We start from the raw sequence: 18286 nt of genomic DNA, 5'->3' as shown, positions 1-18286 counted from the left end.
GGGAACGGGGAAACCTAAACCTGCACTCCTCCCACAAGCCCCAATTCCCACTCCCGCGGCGAAGGAGGCCCGGGAGGGGGCACTGGCCCCGCCCCTTCCCGGTGGCCCCGCCCCTTCCCGATGGCCCCGCCCCCGGCCAGCCAAATAATCGAGCAGCGCGCAAAACGGTCACGTGACCAGGCGCGGTCCCGTGACGCCTCCGAAGCAGTACGTGGCAGAGACATCACTCAGAAAAGGCCCTTCGTGCGCATTTTCTGCCACCAACTGATCTCGTCCCTGCGTCTACTCACTAAATGCCTCTTTTCTTGCCCCTCTCGCCCCGGGAATGGTAAACTACCAGGCTACTCCGTACTCTTCCGAGCCTACGAGCCAGCCCCTGCTCTCGCGTAAGAGGCGGGGATCCATTAGCGCTAAGGCGAGTCGCACTTCTGATTGGGCGTGACGTCCTGTCAATCTCCAAGGTCTTCCAATCAGGGCCCACGTCCACCCCGCTTTCTGCTCTTCCATTGGCCTGTGTGCGGGGAAGGTGGAGAAAGAAGGGTAAACCGAGGTCGCGCGAGAGCGGCGCTCGGCACTCAGTGCGCAGGTGCGAAGGAGCTGGCTGGGGCCCGGGCCGGGGGCGGGCTTGAAGACGCGTCGTTTGGTTTTGGAGACTGCGGCGGAGCTATCTGGGTTGGACCTCTGGGCGGAAAGCGTTTGTCAGGGGCCCGTCCTAGAACGAAGCCTGTGGGATTCCCGATGGTGTCCATGACTTTCAAGCGGAGCCGCAGCGACCGGTTCTACAGCACCCGGTGCTGCGGCTGTTGCCATGTCCGCACCGGGACGATCATCCTGGGGACCTGGTACATGGTAAGGGCGGGCGGGGCAGCAGGGTTGGGGCTCGGGGCAGTGCGCATGAGCGGGAAGTGGGGGAGCCCGGGCTCAGACGGAGGGGGTGGGCCTGGAAGCGGGGTGTTGGGTGGAGCGGGAAGGCATAAGCGGACTTTTTTAGGTTCCTGTAACTTTGAGGGAGGAGAATGTGGCCGGGGGTGGGGGGTGGGGGTGGGGTGGGTAGGAAGGGGGAGATCGTTCCTCGGCTCCAATTAGAGGAGAACATCGGAGCAGGAAGGAGCCGGGGCGTTGTGGGCGGGGGCGGGGCGGGGGAAGAGGGGTAGGGGTGGGAAGGAGGGATGAGGATACTGGGGTTTCTTGGGGATTCCTGGAAACTACCTGGTGTCGGTTCTTTTTTCTACCTCCGTGATCAGAAGGGTTCACCGGCTCCCACCTATGCTCCCTGGGATTTTTTTTTTTTCCCTCCCTACAAAACAACTAGGAGTGGACCTTGAGAAATGCGACGCTTTCGACGTTGTTTTGCCTGAAAGGAAATGGAAAGATCCTTCTGTAAACGCAGTTGCCTGTGGCTTCGGACGTTATTTGTTACGGTGTGTTTGTGATGTGTTAGGCAGAAAGGCCTCTGTTGCGAATCTGGATTCTCTTGGAGGCGGTGCCTTTTGCCAGGATTTACACTCCCACCTGCCTTCTGGACGCTTTTTGTATCAGGCTCGTTCTGTTTTTTTTTAAGAGCCCTTTATTGAGAGCCTTCTCTCTTCTGGCCACATCCACTAGCCATTTCCTGGATTCCAAGATCTATGTCATTCTGTGTCATAACCAAGTTGACAGTAATACTTTTGTGATTTCTTAACCACCATCTCCAGGACCCGTACACATTGAAACTAATTTGTGACTGTTGGAAATAGCTTTAGGCTATAATGATTTCACCGAGGCTTTGACAAACTTCTCATCCTGTTGACTTGATGAGCTGCTTTCACTGACAACTTTGTAATTTGTTGTCTTTGTGTTTCGGTATGGAGGGTTGTGGTGCAGGGATACCGTATGGTTTCTGTTAACTTCTGTGAACTGCAAAAACAAAACACAAAAAAGGAAAAGCTTAAAAAAAAAGGGAAAGCGTATCACATTTCTTTTTGCCTGTTATCATTACTTCCCTACCCAGTTCCTTGAAATCATTATTGTTTGAACAAACACCAGATGAGAATAATCTTAGGCAGATTACGGTTTCACGGCGCACACTGAGGGGACTACCTGGCCCTCAGATTATTTCTGACCACCTTGTTTTTTTTTAGTTTTGCTTTATTGATGTACATTAAAAACAATAAAACTTGAATGTGTAGGCTTATTTGCTTGTTTCTAAGCTTATTTTAATATCTCCTGTACTTTCATAGTCAGAAACCTCATTTTATTGGTATATCAGATTTTCCCCCCAAATTCCTTCTTGTTTTATATTCTAACTGATTTAAATTAATCAATTAACGGCAGTAGCAGTATTATATTTCTAACCTCCTTTTATCTCTTCCCCATTTTGCTGAGGGTCTGGGTCTTCAGTTTCTTTTGTCTTTAGCTCTGCCTTCCATTCCCCTAAATGGATCATTCAAATATTTAGGGTCCTCAAGCCTCTTACTCAACCCTGTCCCCCTCATCCCTAGGAGATGACCCTCCTCTCTGCTACTGAACTGAGAAAGTGGTGCAGGGGTCCCCAGCTGGGACTCATTGCCTGCAAACCTAATCTTCCCGTTTCTTCTCAGACCCTTCCCTCCATTCACAGAACAAAGGATTTCTAACTTCGCAAGGGAATAACCACCATCCCAATTTCAACCATCTGAATATAATTGGCTGTATTTCTTTCCAGTCTTTTCTAGGCAGATTAAAAAAAAATTTTTTTTTTTTAATGCTATGGGCTCAGCTCATAAAAATGAAAGGAATAGCAGGGAAAATTTTTAGTTATATACAGCAAAACCCAAAATGCAGAGAGAAAAACTTTAGTAAGGATATTTATTCTTATAGGGAGTGAGAAGTTTAAATTTATTCACCACTGGAGGCACTTGACGTGAAAACAGTTTACATCTCTCCCTTTTTCCCTGCTTTAGTTTTTGCAATTTTAGAAGGAGGCCGTAGCTGTTCTTATATTGCATGGACTTTTGGGTTAACAGAGCAGTAGAAGTTGCTAGAATCAATCTGTCTTAAGTAAGGGACTTGTTGATGATTTGCAATGTAAAAGGCTTTAGTGGATATACAGAATAAATTGCAGGGACCATGTGTTGTCTTTTGTATTTCTATTACCTGCCACACAAAGGCTCTCAAAGGTTCCTTGTCTTGAAAATGATGCTCTGCCTTGGGGAACGGTATTACAGAGATTTCTGGAGCACATATACAAAAATGAAACTTATGGTACAGTGACAAGAGAGGAAAATGTGATTAGTAACATCAGATTCTAATTGGATGAAGGACTGGGAAAAGGCTGGGAATTTGTTGGTGACTTTCAAAAGTGTAGCTTCAATACCACAGCAACATAAGCACAAATACTGTCTAGTTGGGAAGACGTGTAACCTTTGGGAGAACAAGGCCACCTAGACAAAAGTGTAGTATAATGCCTCTAATCAAAGAAGACTTGTCCAAACTGTTATTTTCTTGCTAGAAGCTTCTTTACTAAGAAGTAATAAGGGATTGAGGGAGGTAGAATGTTATGTGCATCCTCCATTACCTTGTCAAGATACTCCCTTAGTTTCAAGTGGGAAGATATTTATGATCTTCAGATTGCAGCTGTGCTGTTTGAAACCTGGGATTGGGGGGTGCAGGGGACAGCCCTCCCTCCTGCTGGGCCAAGACCAGGTACTGTGAATGTATCTGATACAGTGACATTGCTTTCTGGCAACTGGTCTACTGTTAACACCATTTTGACACTGTATACTAAAGTATTCTGTGGTATTAAATAGTGCAGTAGTACATAAAGAAGCTGGAGCCAGTTTTATGCATGAGAGAGGTACTGGCCCTGAGGCGTTAGCATTTGGGGTTTTAGATAGGAAAGAAGCATAATCTCTAGTTAAGTAATACAAAATTTCAGAATGAGCTCTAGTTTAAATTCTAGCATTCCTCAAATTGTTTTCTCTATTTATTAAAAAATTTGAGAGGCGCCTGAGTGGCTCAGCTGGTTAAGCCTTCGGCTCAGGTCATGATCTCAGAATCCAGAGAGGAAGCCCTGCATCGGGCTCCGAGCTCTGAGGGGAGTCTGCTGCTCCCTCTCCCTCGGCATGCAACTCCCCCTGGTTGTGCTCTTCCTTATTCTCTGTCAAATGAATAAATAAGATATATAAAAATAATAATAAAATTTGAAGCCATATGATTTCAAACAAGTTTGTTACATAGCATAAGTTCAAATGTTCATTGAATAATTGAAAATAGGCTAACAAGTGGGCGGTAGGAGGCATCCTTCATGTTTGAAGGGCCCCTGGGTGGCTCAGTTGGTTAGGTATCTGCCTGCCTACTGCTCAGGTCATGATCCCAGGGTCCCGGGATTGAGCCCTATGTCAGGGGCTAAGCAGAAGCAGGGAGCCTGCTTCTCCCTTTCCCACCTGCTAGAGCTCTCTCCCTCTCTCAAGTAAAATCTTAAAACCAAGAATACATTTTGAGCACTTGTAATAATTATAGGTCTTGGAAAGACTTAATATATATGGCTGATTTTGCATGAATGTCTCAGACATAAAATGTCTGTCTGAAATTCAGTAGCTGTGTGAGAAGTGAGGACAGGTTTCCTCAAGCTCTTCCTTTCCAACCCTAATTCCTGGTTCCTTTAAGTAACAGTATAACCTATTTATATTTCAGAGTTACTGTCTTTCCTCAAACACTTTTTTTTGTGCCTCAGTACTTTTGCATGTACTATTTCTTCCCTCTCCCTGTCACTTTTTAAAAACTTTATTAAGGAAAATTTCAAATATAAAGAATAGTGAGGTGGTATTAACATCTCCCATTTACTCATCACCCAACTGTGACTATTAACTTTTTGCCAGTTCTGTTTAATTTTTTAATGGTCAGCTCAAATGTTATCTTGGTAAAGCTTTTCTTGTTTCCCAGCCAGAGAGATCTGGTTTCCTCACTGTGTACCTGGAAAAGTTTCTACATACCACTTGTATGTACTTATTAAATACTACTTATTACATGATTACTAGTAATTATTTTTCTCCCCTACAAGATGTTCTTGAAGTAGAAAGTTGATAGATCTTACTCTATAAAAGTGTATAGTTAAGCTAGCTTGCTACTTAGAACATTTGAAGTATTCATAAGACATTTGTAAAATTAATTGTCTCATCCCCAAAATAGTAAGAATAATTCATTTGTAACTGCACATACCAGTAAACAACAAAGTTTATATGTGAAACATTTAACATAATTTTTAAAGATTGGCCATTTTGATCTTTATCTGCTGACAGTTCTTCACTGACTCACTCCCAGTGGAGATACTCTGCCTATGAAACCCTTACCAGAATGCCCTGAAGCACATACATTGTTTTAATTATAATCTCAGCCTGTGCTGGGTTGTGGCAAAATATACTGTGGGAACCTAAAGAATAATTATTTAGAACAAAAATCAGCCCCCAAAGAATCTTCTGGAATGGGTGTGGCAGTGAGATGAGGAAGCAAAGAGGAATTCCTCTCTGGAGGCTGAGTACTTCCAGGAGTCTGATAACTGTTCCTTTGTAACAAGTAAAATCTACACTCTGGTTTTTGTAATTGTTCACTTACACAAGGTATGCAAAAGGCTTGCAAAAATAATGCAAACCATATAATTTGACCCAATAAATTTACAGGACTGCTTCTACATTGAATGGTATGCCTGCCCATGCCGTTAACATATTTGCTATATTCAGTACCCTCCATATTGAGAGCTTTAGAAGTTATTTTAATTGCATTTTTGTTTTCTTTACTGAAATTAAAGGGAAAAAAACCAATTGGGAATAAATATCCTAAAATTGAAGATACTTGCTATTTTCAGAGAAATTGTATATCAGAAATTTTATATTGCAAGACTATAAAGCTGATTTTATGTATTTTTTGGAAAATGCTATGTGGAACTTAGTCAAAATACTGACCCATCAGAAGTAAATAGCACAGGGCCTAAATAGGAGCACAGTTTAAGATAGGTGCTCAGTTTAAGATCACAAGGATGGATTTTCCAGGAAAATGCTTTAAAATGTAAGTTGAAGTTCTAATGAAATACAACTCAGTGAAGATTTGAAGAATGGTTTGAGCTTTTAAAGAAATAACACTGCAATTTATTTTATCATTTCTTGATCATTTGATTAGAGCTATGATTTTTGTTTAATACGCTGGGTTGTGACAGTGCAATGAAACTTGAAGTGTTACTAATACTACAAGAGAAGATAATAGTGGATGAGTCTGGCTTATCCATGTAAGAGAACAGATTTTTATAAGTCCAACATGCAATAAAGTATTTAGGAAGAGAAAAATTAAGCTCCTAAGTATTTTAGTTGTGTCTTTTCCTTCATTTACTCATTTAGTTTGTGTGTTTCTCTTGATAAGAGAATGTTTTTACTGTGCAGAGCTTTTTAACTAAGACCGTACTGTGTTTAACAAAGGATACTTTGCTGAATTGATTTCAAACTGATTTCAATACGCAGAATCTATAAGATTTCAGTAGATACATCTAATTGTTCAATAATTAATTTCCCGAGTTGTATGAGCTCCTACTCATACACAACATGGTAGCCAAAACCCGTTGCAGTGAAAATGGGGGGAAAAAATCAGCCTTACTAGAGAGCCACCTTGCGAGTATGATTATCCTCTGTAAGACCTTTCAGGAGTTGAAAAGTAAAGTACTTTGCTTTGGAGCATTGCAAGGGAAAATGCATGTTACCAAACATACTTATTTGGACAGTAAAGTATAAATATTTTATAACCTTAGATAATAGTTTCTTTTGGAAAGACCTCAAAACAGGAGTTGCTTAGGAATAGACATAACTAACCATGTGCTATGAAGCAGGTTGTTTTAAAAAATCAGCTTTGTATCCTAGCTCTATCCTCTATTAGCTCAGTGAACTCATCACAAGTTATTTCGCTTAACTTTCCACATCTGCAAATGGGCTTTAGTAATATTTGCTTCACCAGTGGTTGTGAGGAATAAGTGAAATAATATATGTAAATATAACTGGTGTATAGTATAGACTCAGTAAATGTCAGTTGATTCTGAATTTGATATTGTGACATTGTTTAGATCCCCTAATCTTTTTTTTTTTAGATCCCCTAATCTTACTGAATGATAAAACTTGGGTTGCTTGTTTAAAGAATATGAAGTGCCTTCAACTGAGAAACTATTATCACCTAGTTGTATGAGCTTAGGATGAACAAGAGAGCTACATAATAGAGTTTGTTTAAAGTACTGTTGATGATAAGGCTCTAATATATCTTAAAAGTATCAAATATTCAAATTTCACAAAGGGAGAGGACAGATTTGGTAAACTTTTAAATAGGAAGCCTAACTCCAATCCAGGTGGTTTTCTGTATTGAATCATTAACAGGACTGTTCTTGAGCATCTCAAGGAAGTCGTGCTTCCTGGGATACTGTAGGGATTCACTAACCATTAGAGGCATGAGAATTTTTTTTTTAATAGATTAAATTAGGAAAATACATCAGATATTATGATGGAATTTCAGCAGTAAGTTTGACAAAAACTCAAGATGTTTCTCTGAAAGTGATAAAGAATTATATTCAAAGATTTCTGATTAATGCAAAGAGGACAACCTCTGGATACCTCCTGTGGTTGGTCCAGTTCTCTTTTACTAGTGACTGACATGGAGATACTGATTGCATGCTGATCATATTTTCAAATGCTGGAAGCTAAAAGAGATAGGAAATCGGTGGGGTGTCTGAATCTAGATCCAGAACATCTTGATGGGCAAGAATATAATGAGATTCCAGTGCGAATGTATAAAGGCTTATGCTTGGGCCTCTGAATCTAACTGTATGGGTTCAGGTGGTAGCTTAGCAGAATCAAATGTGAAAAAGAATGAAGGGGTTTAGGGAGTTACTCTTATATGACATTCCATTTATCAAGCCAGTACCATTTCAGGCTGTGCAGGTTAAACTTTATTAGCTTAGGCTATAAGAACCGAGATCCCTATATGCTGTGACCAGGCTGATCTTAACTCATTTTAATGGTATGTCCAACAAACTGGAGCGTGTGTCTAGAGGAGAGCAGAAAGGAAGTAGTGAGGTAGCTGGACAGTGTTAAACCATTAGAGAAATGGTTTAAGTACCTGAATGTTTATTCTAGAAAAGAATATTTGGAGGCTCATGTCCACTCCCCTTAGGTGTTAGAGGAGCATTTACTCAAAAGGGAGAGCACATGATCTCAAAAGGTAGAATTAAGGCTAGTGGGTGATAGTCAAAGTGACATAGTTAAAATCTTGGAAAGTCTTAAGCATTTGAGTCAGGTCTAAGAGAAAATAGTTTTCTATCATTAGGACACAATGTGGAGGAGTGTCAGGCTTATCTGATAGATTACATATATATGTTTAACTGATGGGTATTCTGTTTTTCTGCTGGATGAGTATATTGGATGAGCTGTAGTTTCTTCAAGCCCAGAAATTCTTAGATTGGTGTATGAATAAATACATAACTCTGAACACAATTTGTAATGATTCCTATTGTTTATTAACACAGGTTCAGCCAACACATCTTGTCTCTGAAACATTTCGGTTTATTCTTCAAGAAATACTATTTTTCAACTATTTTTAGAGTGGTATTGCATGTTATTTTATCTATAGGTAGTCTGCTTCTATTTTCTCTTTGTTACTTCAAGTAAAAAACAGTTTAAACATGGGAAGATGACTGAAGATGGTTTCCTGATTAATATAATTGATAACATCTTTATCTCTCTCAGGTGGTCAACCTGTTGATGGCAATTTTGCTGACCGTGGAAGTAACTCATCCAAACTCAATGCCAGCTGTCAACATTCAATATGAAGTCATTGGCAATTACTATTCATCTGAGAGAATGGCTGGTATGTTTTTAGTTGAAAATATCTCCTGCTAATTATACACACAAAATATTTAGAGAATTGATTATATTTAAGTTATTCTACTTGCTGTGGCATGAAAGTATTTTTATGGGTTTTTCAAAGATATCCAGTGAGAATTATAATTGAGAACTTCCGGCCAGAATATGCTACAGACTACTAGAAGATTTCTTGAGAAATATACATTGTGTACCGTGATTCCTGTCAGTCCTGGGATGATAAGGAATTACAAAAAGACCTGTGAGCCTTCTAGGGTCAGCTGGCAAATGTAGTAGAGGATGGCGAGCAGATAAGGTTACAGGAAAATAGGGAATATGAATTACTGGAATATTTGCTGATATCCTTCCAGGGTCACAATTCTAAACATATTTCTATCATTTAGATGAAGGAAGACAATGTTGGAGTTAAAAGTAGAAGACATTTGTGGAAATTACCTTTTTAAACTTGTTTATTCTTTGACAGCATTTTCATTATCTTTCTCTAAACAGGTGCAGAAAAATTCTAGTTTTTGTATTATAAATTGTTAGAAATTTAGTGCTTAAACAGAAAATTATGCCTCAAACTTTTCAGTGTGGAGTTTTTGCATGTTTAAAATTTCACTTCAGAAAAATATTGAGTTTTTTTGTGTATAGTTATAATATTACAGGATCTAAGTTATATTTTTAGGTTATTAGCTCTTATTATAAATTCTTGAGCTTCATTATATTTATGATCTTCTCTGATAAATTTATGAAGTTTTTTAAACAAAATTTTGGTTAATTCAAATAACTTACTGTCCATAGGGCTCACTGCTGTATCTAGGATTCAGTAGAGTTTTGTGGCCATCTATTGACATTGTAGTATGAGAACACTTAAAATTGTTTACACTGTTTTAAGGGCTTTTTAAATGAGTCTGCTGATTGTCTATTCAGATGTCTATAATCCTTTAATTCTGTTGTCAAATGTGATAAAATAAATAACCAAGAATGTATTAGAAACATCCCTCGTGGTGTCGGTTTTTTTCTTCCTGAGTTAGTCTATTTCTATTTAAAAATCAAAATACAAAAAAATAAAATAAAAAAATAAAAAATAAAAATACAAAAATGAATAAAACGTTAGTTTTTAATGGCTATTTTTGGTACTTTAGGCTGTAAAATTATACAAAACCTGATAATGTCAGCATTTTTTTCAGGATGCAGTGTCAGTATGTGTTTCTCTTAAAATCAAGGTGTAGAAAAAGATTGATGGCTGTTGACATTCATGTAGGTCTGTAGAACTGGCTGCCTTGGCTAGAGCTGCAGGGATGAAGTCACGGGTTTCCTGCATGTTGCATGAGTGCTGTGCCTGCTGTTGAGAGAATCACATGTATTTGTTATCATACTTACGTTGCTTGCAATTGTGCCAAAGCCCCGATGCTTGAGAGAATGTAAAAATGCATAGTTCTTGGTCATATGGTAGTTTGTGTCTCTTTGGAAGTGGAAAGTTGACTTTCCCACGGACCCAGTGTTACAATGGCAAGTTGAGTTCTGATCTTTGGCCTGCTGGTGATTTTATTTTATTTATTTATTTTTTTAAAGACTGTTTATTTGAGAGAAAGAGAGTGAGTGAGAGAGCACAAGCTAGAGGAGAGGCAGAGGGAGAAGCAGATTTCCCACTGAGCAGGGAGCCCCACACAGGGCTCCATCCCAGGACCCTGAGATCATGACCTGAGCTGAAGGCAGATTGTTAGAAGGCATCCTGGCTTGCCAGCTCATTTTAAATGATAAGGTTCATGGTTAGTTATTTCTAATCAGCTAAACAGGATATATCCCACTCAATATGTATGAAATGCTTTTGCAACACATACAAGCCGTTTTTCAGTCATGAATTTAACTTTATTTACATTTACCTTGGTAATGGGTGAACAGTTGGGGCCCCCTGGAGGAGGTTCTTGAATGTGGTGGTGGCTGGAAACCTGAGATTCATATATGGGTATTTAGCCCTCATATTTTGTTTGCTTTATTGACTCACAGATATTGGAGCATCTCTTATTATTCTAGGTATTATATATGTATTTTTCCCCCATCATCCCATTTCTCCCCTATTTTACTACAGAGCATCTAGAGGATATCCTATATCCTCTAAAAAAAAAAATCTAAAGAGGGCTATTCTTACCCAATTTATTGCCAGATACTGATGTTTGTACTGCCAAGTGACAAGATGATACATGACATTTGTCTAATAGTGGGAATATTCAGCAGTTATTCTAATCATTATTATTAACACTCTTCTTGTTCTTAATAATCTATCTAAAGTCAAAGAATTTATTTTATTTTATTTTTTTTTTTTTATTTTTTTATTTTTTATTTTATTTTTTTTTTTAAGAATTAATTTTAGATCTGTGTTAAGAAACTCAAGTCGATGGGACACCTGGGTGGCTCAGTGGTTGAGCATCTGCCTTTGGCTCAAGTTGTGAGCCCCCAGGTCCTGGGATTGAGTCCCGAATCAGGCTCCCTGTAGGGAGCCTGTTTCTCCCTCTGCCTATGTCTCTGCCACTCTGTGTCTCTCGTGAATAAATAAACAAAATCTTAAAACAAAACAAAACAAAAAAACCTCAAGTCATATGTGGCTTAGTAATGTTGAGATGTTTTGTGAGACAAATAATGAACTTGGGTAATGTAGAAGAAGGGAACAACCTGAGAAAGAGGCCTGTAAAGTCACAGAGAAATCTTGGAAGGAACAGGGAGTAGTGAGTTCATATGTTGGGGTGGCAAGGAGGTTGTTAGTGGAGAACCTTGAATTTCTGATGATGTATTTTATCTGAGGCCAGAGAGGCGCAGCTGTGGCACTCTCTATTTATTACATCTGTGTGTTTCTAGTAAGTACCAGCCTCTCCCTCCTGTTGAACTCTGACTCAGCCTGCAAGACCCAACTTGTGTCCTTTCTTCCATATTTTCTTCCTGATTCTGCTTTTGTTGTAGCACTTGCTACATTGGATTATCATTCTCTTTTTGCACACCTTCAGACTCTAAGACTCTGGGCAGAGATCTGTCTTCCTAGCTGAGTGACTGATGATCAGAGTTCAGTGAATTGTAGCCAATTTAATAAACAAGAAAAACAAATGTGAAGATTCTTCAAACATTGTTTCTTAATGCTGAGACAGATTGTTTTTTTAACATGCCTGGTCTTAGATTTTTTATTTCATAGCCAATCTTGAAAATACTTGTTTTTTTAAGCTAGCTTGAAAACATGATTTTGTCATGAAGAGTTTTGTTCTTTTTATTATGTAAGTGGCTTAATTAGATTTTTGTTTTTGTTTTCTTAGATAATGCCTGCGTTCTTTTTGCTGTGTCTGTTCTTATGTTTATTATCAGTTCAATGCTGGTATATGGAGCAATTTCTGTAAGTATCCTCTATTTTTGACTTTTAGAGTTTGACCTTTATCGAGTGGTACTTAATAATTTCTTATTTGTGCTGTGACTTTGTGGTTGTTATTTTTTTCTTCAGTATCAAGTGGGTTGGCTGATCCCATTCTTCTGTTACCGGCTTTTTGACTTCGTTCTCAGTTGCCTGGTTGCTATCGGTTCCCTCACTTACTTGCCAAGAATCAAAGAGTATCTGGATCAATTAGTAAGTGTGTTTGCCAACTGAGTCTTTTTCTTTATTTTAAGTAAAATATTTAAATTGAAATTTTGAGTTAGCTTTAGGGACTATTTTTAATCTACCCTACTTATTTTTGAAAGTGTTTTAAAATAATCATTACTACTCTTAACTACCGTGTTGAAACCAGTAAGGTGTAAGTAGCATATTTTCTTGCCATACCATGTGGATATTCCAGTATTAAAAGTCTCTAAAGATGGATGTCATAAGAACATAAGGTGTAGTTGAACTTTTGTTTTGAGCATACTGTAATAATTTGGCTCTAGAGGTTTCCCCCTCTATTCAAAAGTAGAGCATTCCTGTGAAATCTTTTGTAAGCTGAAATATTGTAAATGTTTGTTCCCAAACCCTCACCCCCACCCCCAAATAATCTTGTTAGTCTTTTCTGATACCCAAGGGCACATCTCGCTAAGGGATGCACAGAATAAATGGAGGTAAAGCACAGATATGCACAGACAGTTCAGAGCTCTGGCAGCTGGTTGCTGAAGATGCGAGTGTAGCTCTTCAGGAAGGAGCTGGGCGGGGCCACTCTGGCTGCTGGGGGTGTGCTCTGCCTCTCTAGCAGCTTGCTACAGCACAAAGCTGGATGCTGGTTTTGCTTTTCCTCTTTTTTCTTTGTAGGCATCCATAGCAAATACTTGAGTACTTACAGTATCCTTTCCTCTATTTGAGACAAATCATTGGTGAATGGTGTACCTGTAAGCATAGCTTCCCTCTCTTTGAGGAGCAGCCCATGGATTGGAGGAGTTAAGAAATGAAGAGGTTATCTGTGATAATGACCTAGAACTGTCATAGGACAGCATTTGTGGAGCTTAGATTAGCGCTGTATGATGAAGCGAATGGGAACTCTGTGGGCCGGGGTATGGTCTGGAAGGATGCATGGAGTCCAGATAAACGAAAGTTCATTTCAAAAGTGCTGTCTTTTAGGAATTTTCTCTCCACTTTCATATTTCCTGCCTAGTCCATCTTGCATAAGACCACATTTATCATTCATTCATTCAGAAAACATTTGGTAGTTGTTTCTTATGTGGATGGCACTCTGCTGGGTTCTTGGGATACATCAGTAGAACTTATTTGCTAGTGAAGGAGTTAGAAAGTTGACAATTACTGCATTAAAACTGGTAAAAAGCTGTGAAGGAAAAGTGTGGGCTGCATGAGTAGATGTCACACAAGGGTTAGACCTGGGCTGGGAAGCAAGACTTGAATTGTGCGCAAGAGTCTTGAGTAGGAGTTAAGACAGAGCAAATACAGAAGCAAATGTTCCAGGTCACAGAGACCCCTTGAGGCTGGAAGGAACATGGTGAGTGTAGTCAGAGGACTAAAAGGTGACCATGGCAGCTGGCACTGAGTAAGGGAAGGAAGCAAAGCAGCATATGATTAATGGGAGAGAAGTAGCTGAGGGCAGGGTCTAGTGTTTTGATTGGCAGTGGTAGAAGCTTCCTCATTCTAGATCTCTCTTGTCATGTCTGGCTGAAAAATTGCAAACCTTCTGAATAAAAGCTGTAGCATTTCCCCATGAGCTGGTCTCATTCAGTTTTGTCTTTTTATTTATGAATGAAACTTAAAGAACAATTGTATCCCAAGGATACACTTAGCTAGGGTTTGGAGTTGGTGCGTGCATACTTTTTTGGTCCTTTGGGATTTTTGCATGCTGCTTTTTTAGGAAAATTATTTGGGCCTTTGTGTTGACATTTCCATTAAAAACATCAGATTTTAAAAATTAGATGAGCTTTAAAGGAGAACATTAGAATGAATTTTTTACTATTCTTTTAGACTCCAGTGGTTTCTCCCCTCTGTTATATTCACTTGGTCTCTCATACTGGCAAGTACCTTTACTATTGGCCAGCTTGTAAATCCTAAATTATTCTTTGAGAATGCCTTTTTGGAACTCATCTCAATTGCCTTGTACACAGTAAATGCTATATAAATATTTAAGTAAATAAAATTGACCCTTCACAGTAGAATGTAGTAGGTCTGCAGTAAATCAGAGTCTTGCCTGCTTTGATAACCAGGGATGTTCCTTCTATTTGCCCCTTTCTGAGGAACGTTGAGATTGATGATTGGTTTTTAGAAAAATTACTTTACCAGGTAGGAGTCAGTGACCCATGGAACTTAGATTTAGCACCTCCTGACTTAGTGACCCAAGGACAAATCTGCAGTTGTATACAGGAGGTGGTGTTTCTCCAAAGGCCAGAAAGATCTAGAATAGTGAAAAGTAGAGAGAAGATCAGCTCAATTTGGACAGCAGTGTTCAGATGTGTTTTAAGTGTTCAGTGGCGTGCTTTGATGATGATGAGGCTTAAAAGTACTATGAGTTAAGTGCTGTTTATAAGTTTTTATTAAAAATCACTTCTGACTTTGGTGCCCTTTTTTGTGTGTATTTTTAAGATGCTCTCTAGACTATCATAAAGTACAAGTGCCATAGCTGAATTTTTAGTGTGTGTGTGTTAATAAACTTCATGGTTTAGAGCAGTTATAGGTTAACAGCAAAACTGAATGGAAAGAGCCACCCCTCAACCTTCCCCAGTGACCACATCCAAACCATAGTGGTCCATCTGTTACAGTTGATGCACCTGTACTGACACATGACTATCACCCAGAGCTCGTAGTTTACCCTAGGTTCACTTGTGGTGTGCATTCTGTAAGTTTGGACAAGTGTGTAAAGATGTATATTCATCACTGTGGTATCAAACAGAATAGTCTCACTGCCCTAAAAATCCTCTCTACCCTGCCTGTTCACCTCTTCTCCCCACCTCCCTTTTTTATAGCCTGATTTTCCCTACAAAGATGACCTCCTGGCATTGGACTCCAGCTGCCTCCTCTTCATTGTTCTTGTGTTCTTTGCCTTATTCATTATTTTTAAGGTGAGTTACTGACTAAATACTTGGGCGACCAGTTAGACTGTGACACTGTCTAAACCTTTTTTGCCTTTTCTCTTTAGCATTCACAGTGAGGGGACAGTATTTATTATGACACGGTAGTAAAGATAGCATCTGGGGGGATGTCTTCCCTCTTGTTTCCAGAGAGAGGTTGGAAATGGCCAGGATCCTCCTGAATGTAAGGAACATCGTATTTTTAGTTCATGATTTTATTTTAGTTCATGTTTTAGTTCATGATTTGACTGAAAATCTGTTAGAATTCCAAAGGTTCAGAGAGAATTTCTTTTGCAGCACAGTAGTTACCGCACCTGAAATGAAACCTCATTTATGGTTTCTCTGTAAAATACTGTCAATAAAACTTGGGATATTTAAGTGGGAGCAGGTAGGAAAAGGGCCTGGCCTGGCCTGTGCTAGGTTCCAAATGGGTATCTGTTCCCTTCTCTCTAGAGCACATGTGGTGGAAAGCATAAGTCCCCTTAATTTTAGAGTAGGTGATCTGTTGAGTTTCTAGCGTATGGAAATTTTGTTTGCATTCTTTCAGGCTTATCTAATCAACTGTGTTTGGAACTGCTATAAATACATCAACAACAGAAACATGCCAGAGATTGCCGTGTACCCTGCCTTTGAAGCACCCCCACAGGTGAATGACCTTTTAATATATTAAATCTTCAGTAGCCATTGACTATTCTCAAGAACCTAGATCTTGACTTCCTCTTCAATGCCATATGATTTTGGGCGTGGGTAGCTTACATCTGCAAGATTTAGCATTTCCCTTTGGAAACATGGGTACTGAGGTGAGAGACACCCCCCGCCCCCCCCCCCCCGCACTGCTCATTCAGCTTCACTCCTAGGTTGTCTCCGGGGCAGGGGGTTGCATTTTGTAGGAGAGATCAGATGGAAGTGGCCCTGTGAATCATGCTGGCCCCTGGAACTTCTAAGGATGGGGTGCCATCATGTGCAGCTTGTGTTGCTTTCAGAAACATCCACGTGATCAAAAGCGGAAACTGGTTTTTTTGTGGGGAGATGGGTTCTGTGAGTCTTTGGGGAGATCTACTTCTAGGGGCCTTTAGTTACTGCTGTATTAACTTCTCTAGGTTTTCAGCAGAATATATATGTGACCCCTGTAGGGCCAGTCTGTCACACTTGGAGTCACTTAGGTTGGAATGGCACTCCTACACAGATGTGCCCTTTTACCCTAGAGGAAATGATAAAAGTGCCTGATGATAGATTCTGATGAAATTCAGGATCCAGCATCATTTATTGGAGGCTCCCTTGAGCGTGATTCGGCGGTGCCCTTAACCTGGATTCCCAGCCCCCAAGGCACTGGTCCTTAGTCACACGGAGAGCCATGCCACCTACTTCCTTTCCCGTCAGGGCTTCCTAGTAGCCTCTGTTTGTTCAGAAGCAAAGTTCTGCCGCCTCCCCGCCATCCCTCGGTCTTTAGTAGTCTCAGACCAGACAGCTCCCCTCCATTACCAGTCCTCTCTACACCCGGGAACTCTTCAGCTAACAGCTTCTTCAGCTAAAATCTGAAAGCTGGGGGCACCTGGGTGGCTCAGGGGTTGAGCGTCTGTCTTCCCCTCAGGGCATGATCCCGGGGTCCTAGGATCCAGTCTCACATCAGGCGCCTCCTGGCAGGAGGAAGCCTGCTTCTCCCTCTGCCTGTGTCTCTGCTTCTCTCTGTGTCTCTCATGAATAAATAAAATCTGGAAAAAAAATCATTATTTAAAAAAATTAAATCTGAAAGCTGAATTATTCCAGGTAGGATTTTTTTTTTTTTTTAAGATTTTATTTATTCATGAGAGGCAGAGACACAGGCCGAGGGAGAAGCAGGCTCCATGCAGGGAGCCCGATGTGGGACTTGATCTCGGATCCCGGGATCACGCCCTGAGCCGAAGGCTGAAGCTCACCCACTGAGCCACCCAGGCATCCCATCCAGGTAGAATTTTAAGTGCTTTAAGTCCAATATTTTTTTCTCTCCTCAGTATGTTTTGCCAACCTATGAAATGGCCGTGAAGATGCCTGAGAAAGAGCCACCACCTCCTTACATACCTGCCTGAAGAAATTCTGCCTTTGTCAATAAACCCTATACCAGCTTTTTGTCTTGTTTATTTTACAGAATGCTGCAATACAGGGCTCTTCAAACTTGTTTGATATAAAATACAGTTTCCTTTGTTTAAGCATTTATTTTTAAACACTAACAAGCTTTTTGGACATCTATTCAAAGTCAGGAAGTCAGGTTTGGGGTTTTTTGGTTTTTGTTTTGTTTTTTTGTTTTTTTTGTTTTTTTTTATTTTGGTAAGTCTATTACATTTTAATAGTTTCTGGAGACAATCTAGGTTAAGCAAGAGCAAAGTGCCATTGTTTGCCTTTAAGGGGGGGAGGGGGTATTCTCTACACATTTTCTTTTTTAACTTTGCACTTTCTTTATATAATAGTTTGCATTTTGGTTATTTGCTACCCTGGATACTTTCAGGAAGAATGAATTAAATATTCAGGGTGACTGAGTTAGGTATAAGATCTGAAGTTTTCAGCTGTGAAAACAGGAAAAATATATAACATTTTAACTTGACTGTGGAAAATGACGGTTGCATGTTTCTAATTTGTATGTTTCCATCTTTGTGATAAGATGCTTTAATAAATCTCTTAAATATTGACTGTTGTCATTTTTTAAAAAAATCTGTTACCCTTTTTTGGTAGGTAGAATCTTAACATTTTCCATTACAGTAAACTCAGACTGTCAGGTCTTTTGGCACTTGGAGAATACAATGCAGACTTAATTAGAAGGCATTTCTTTAGTCCGTAGCTCACATATTATTTAAAGTTATGGTGAAGATATGCTCGAATCACAGGCCAGAAATTAATATTGATGTTTTGTTAGAAAAATCATGGGATGAGGGTAGCAAGCTGTGGTTTATGTGGAG

The 18286-nt window shown here is 39.8% G+C and overlaps 1 protein-coding gene across 1 annotated transcript; it reads left to right on the top strand.

Moving 5' to 3' along the window:
- The first annotated feature begins 243 nt into the window (after window positions 1-243).
- Window positions 244-18019, top strand: LAPTM4A (lysosomal protein transmembrane 4 alpha). Its single transcript, XM_025454581.3, has 7 exons — window positions 244-849; window positions 8730-8850; window positions 12149-12225; window positions 12331-12453; window positions 15252-15347; window positions 15904-16002; window positions 17348-18019. The coding sequence occupies exons 1-7, from the start codon at window positions 739-741 to the stop codon at window positions 17420-17422; spliced, it is 702 nt and encodes a 233-aa protein (XP_025310366.3). The 5' UTR covers window positions 244-738; the 3' UTR covers window positions 17423-18019.
- The last annotated feature ends 267 nt before the right edge of the window (window positions 18020-18286 follow it).

The sequence above is a fragment of the Canis lupus genome, chromosome 17 (genome assembly GCF_003254725.2).
Source record: "Canis lupus dingo isolate Sandy chromosome 17, ASM325472v2, whole genome shotgun sequence".
Taxonomy (NCBI): Eukaryota; Metazoa; Chordata; class Mammalia; order Carnivora; family Canidae; genus Canis; species Canis lupus.
This window is presented reverse-complemented; position numbering and strand designations above follow the sequence as displayed.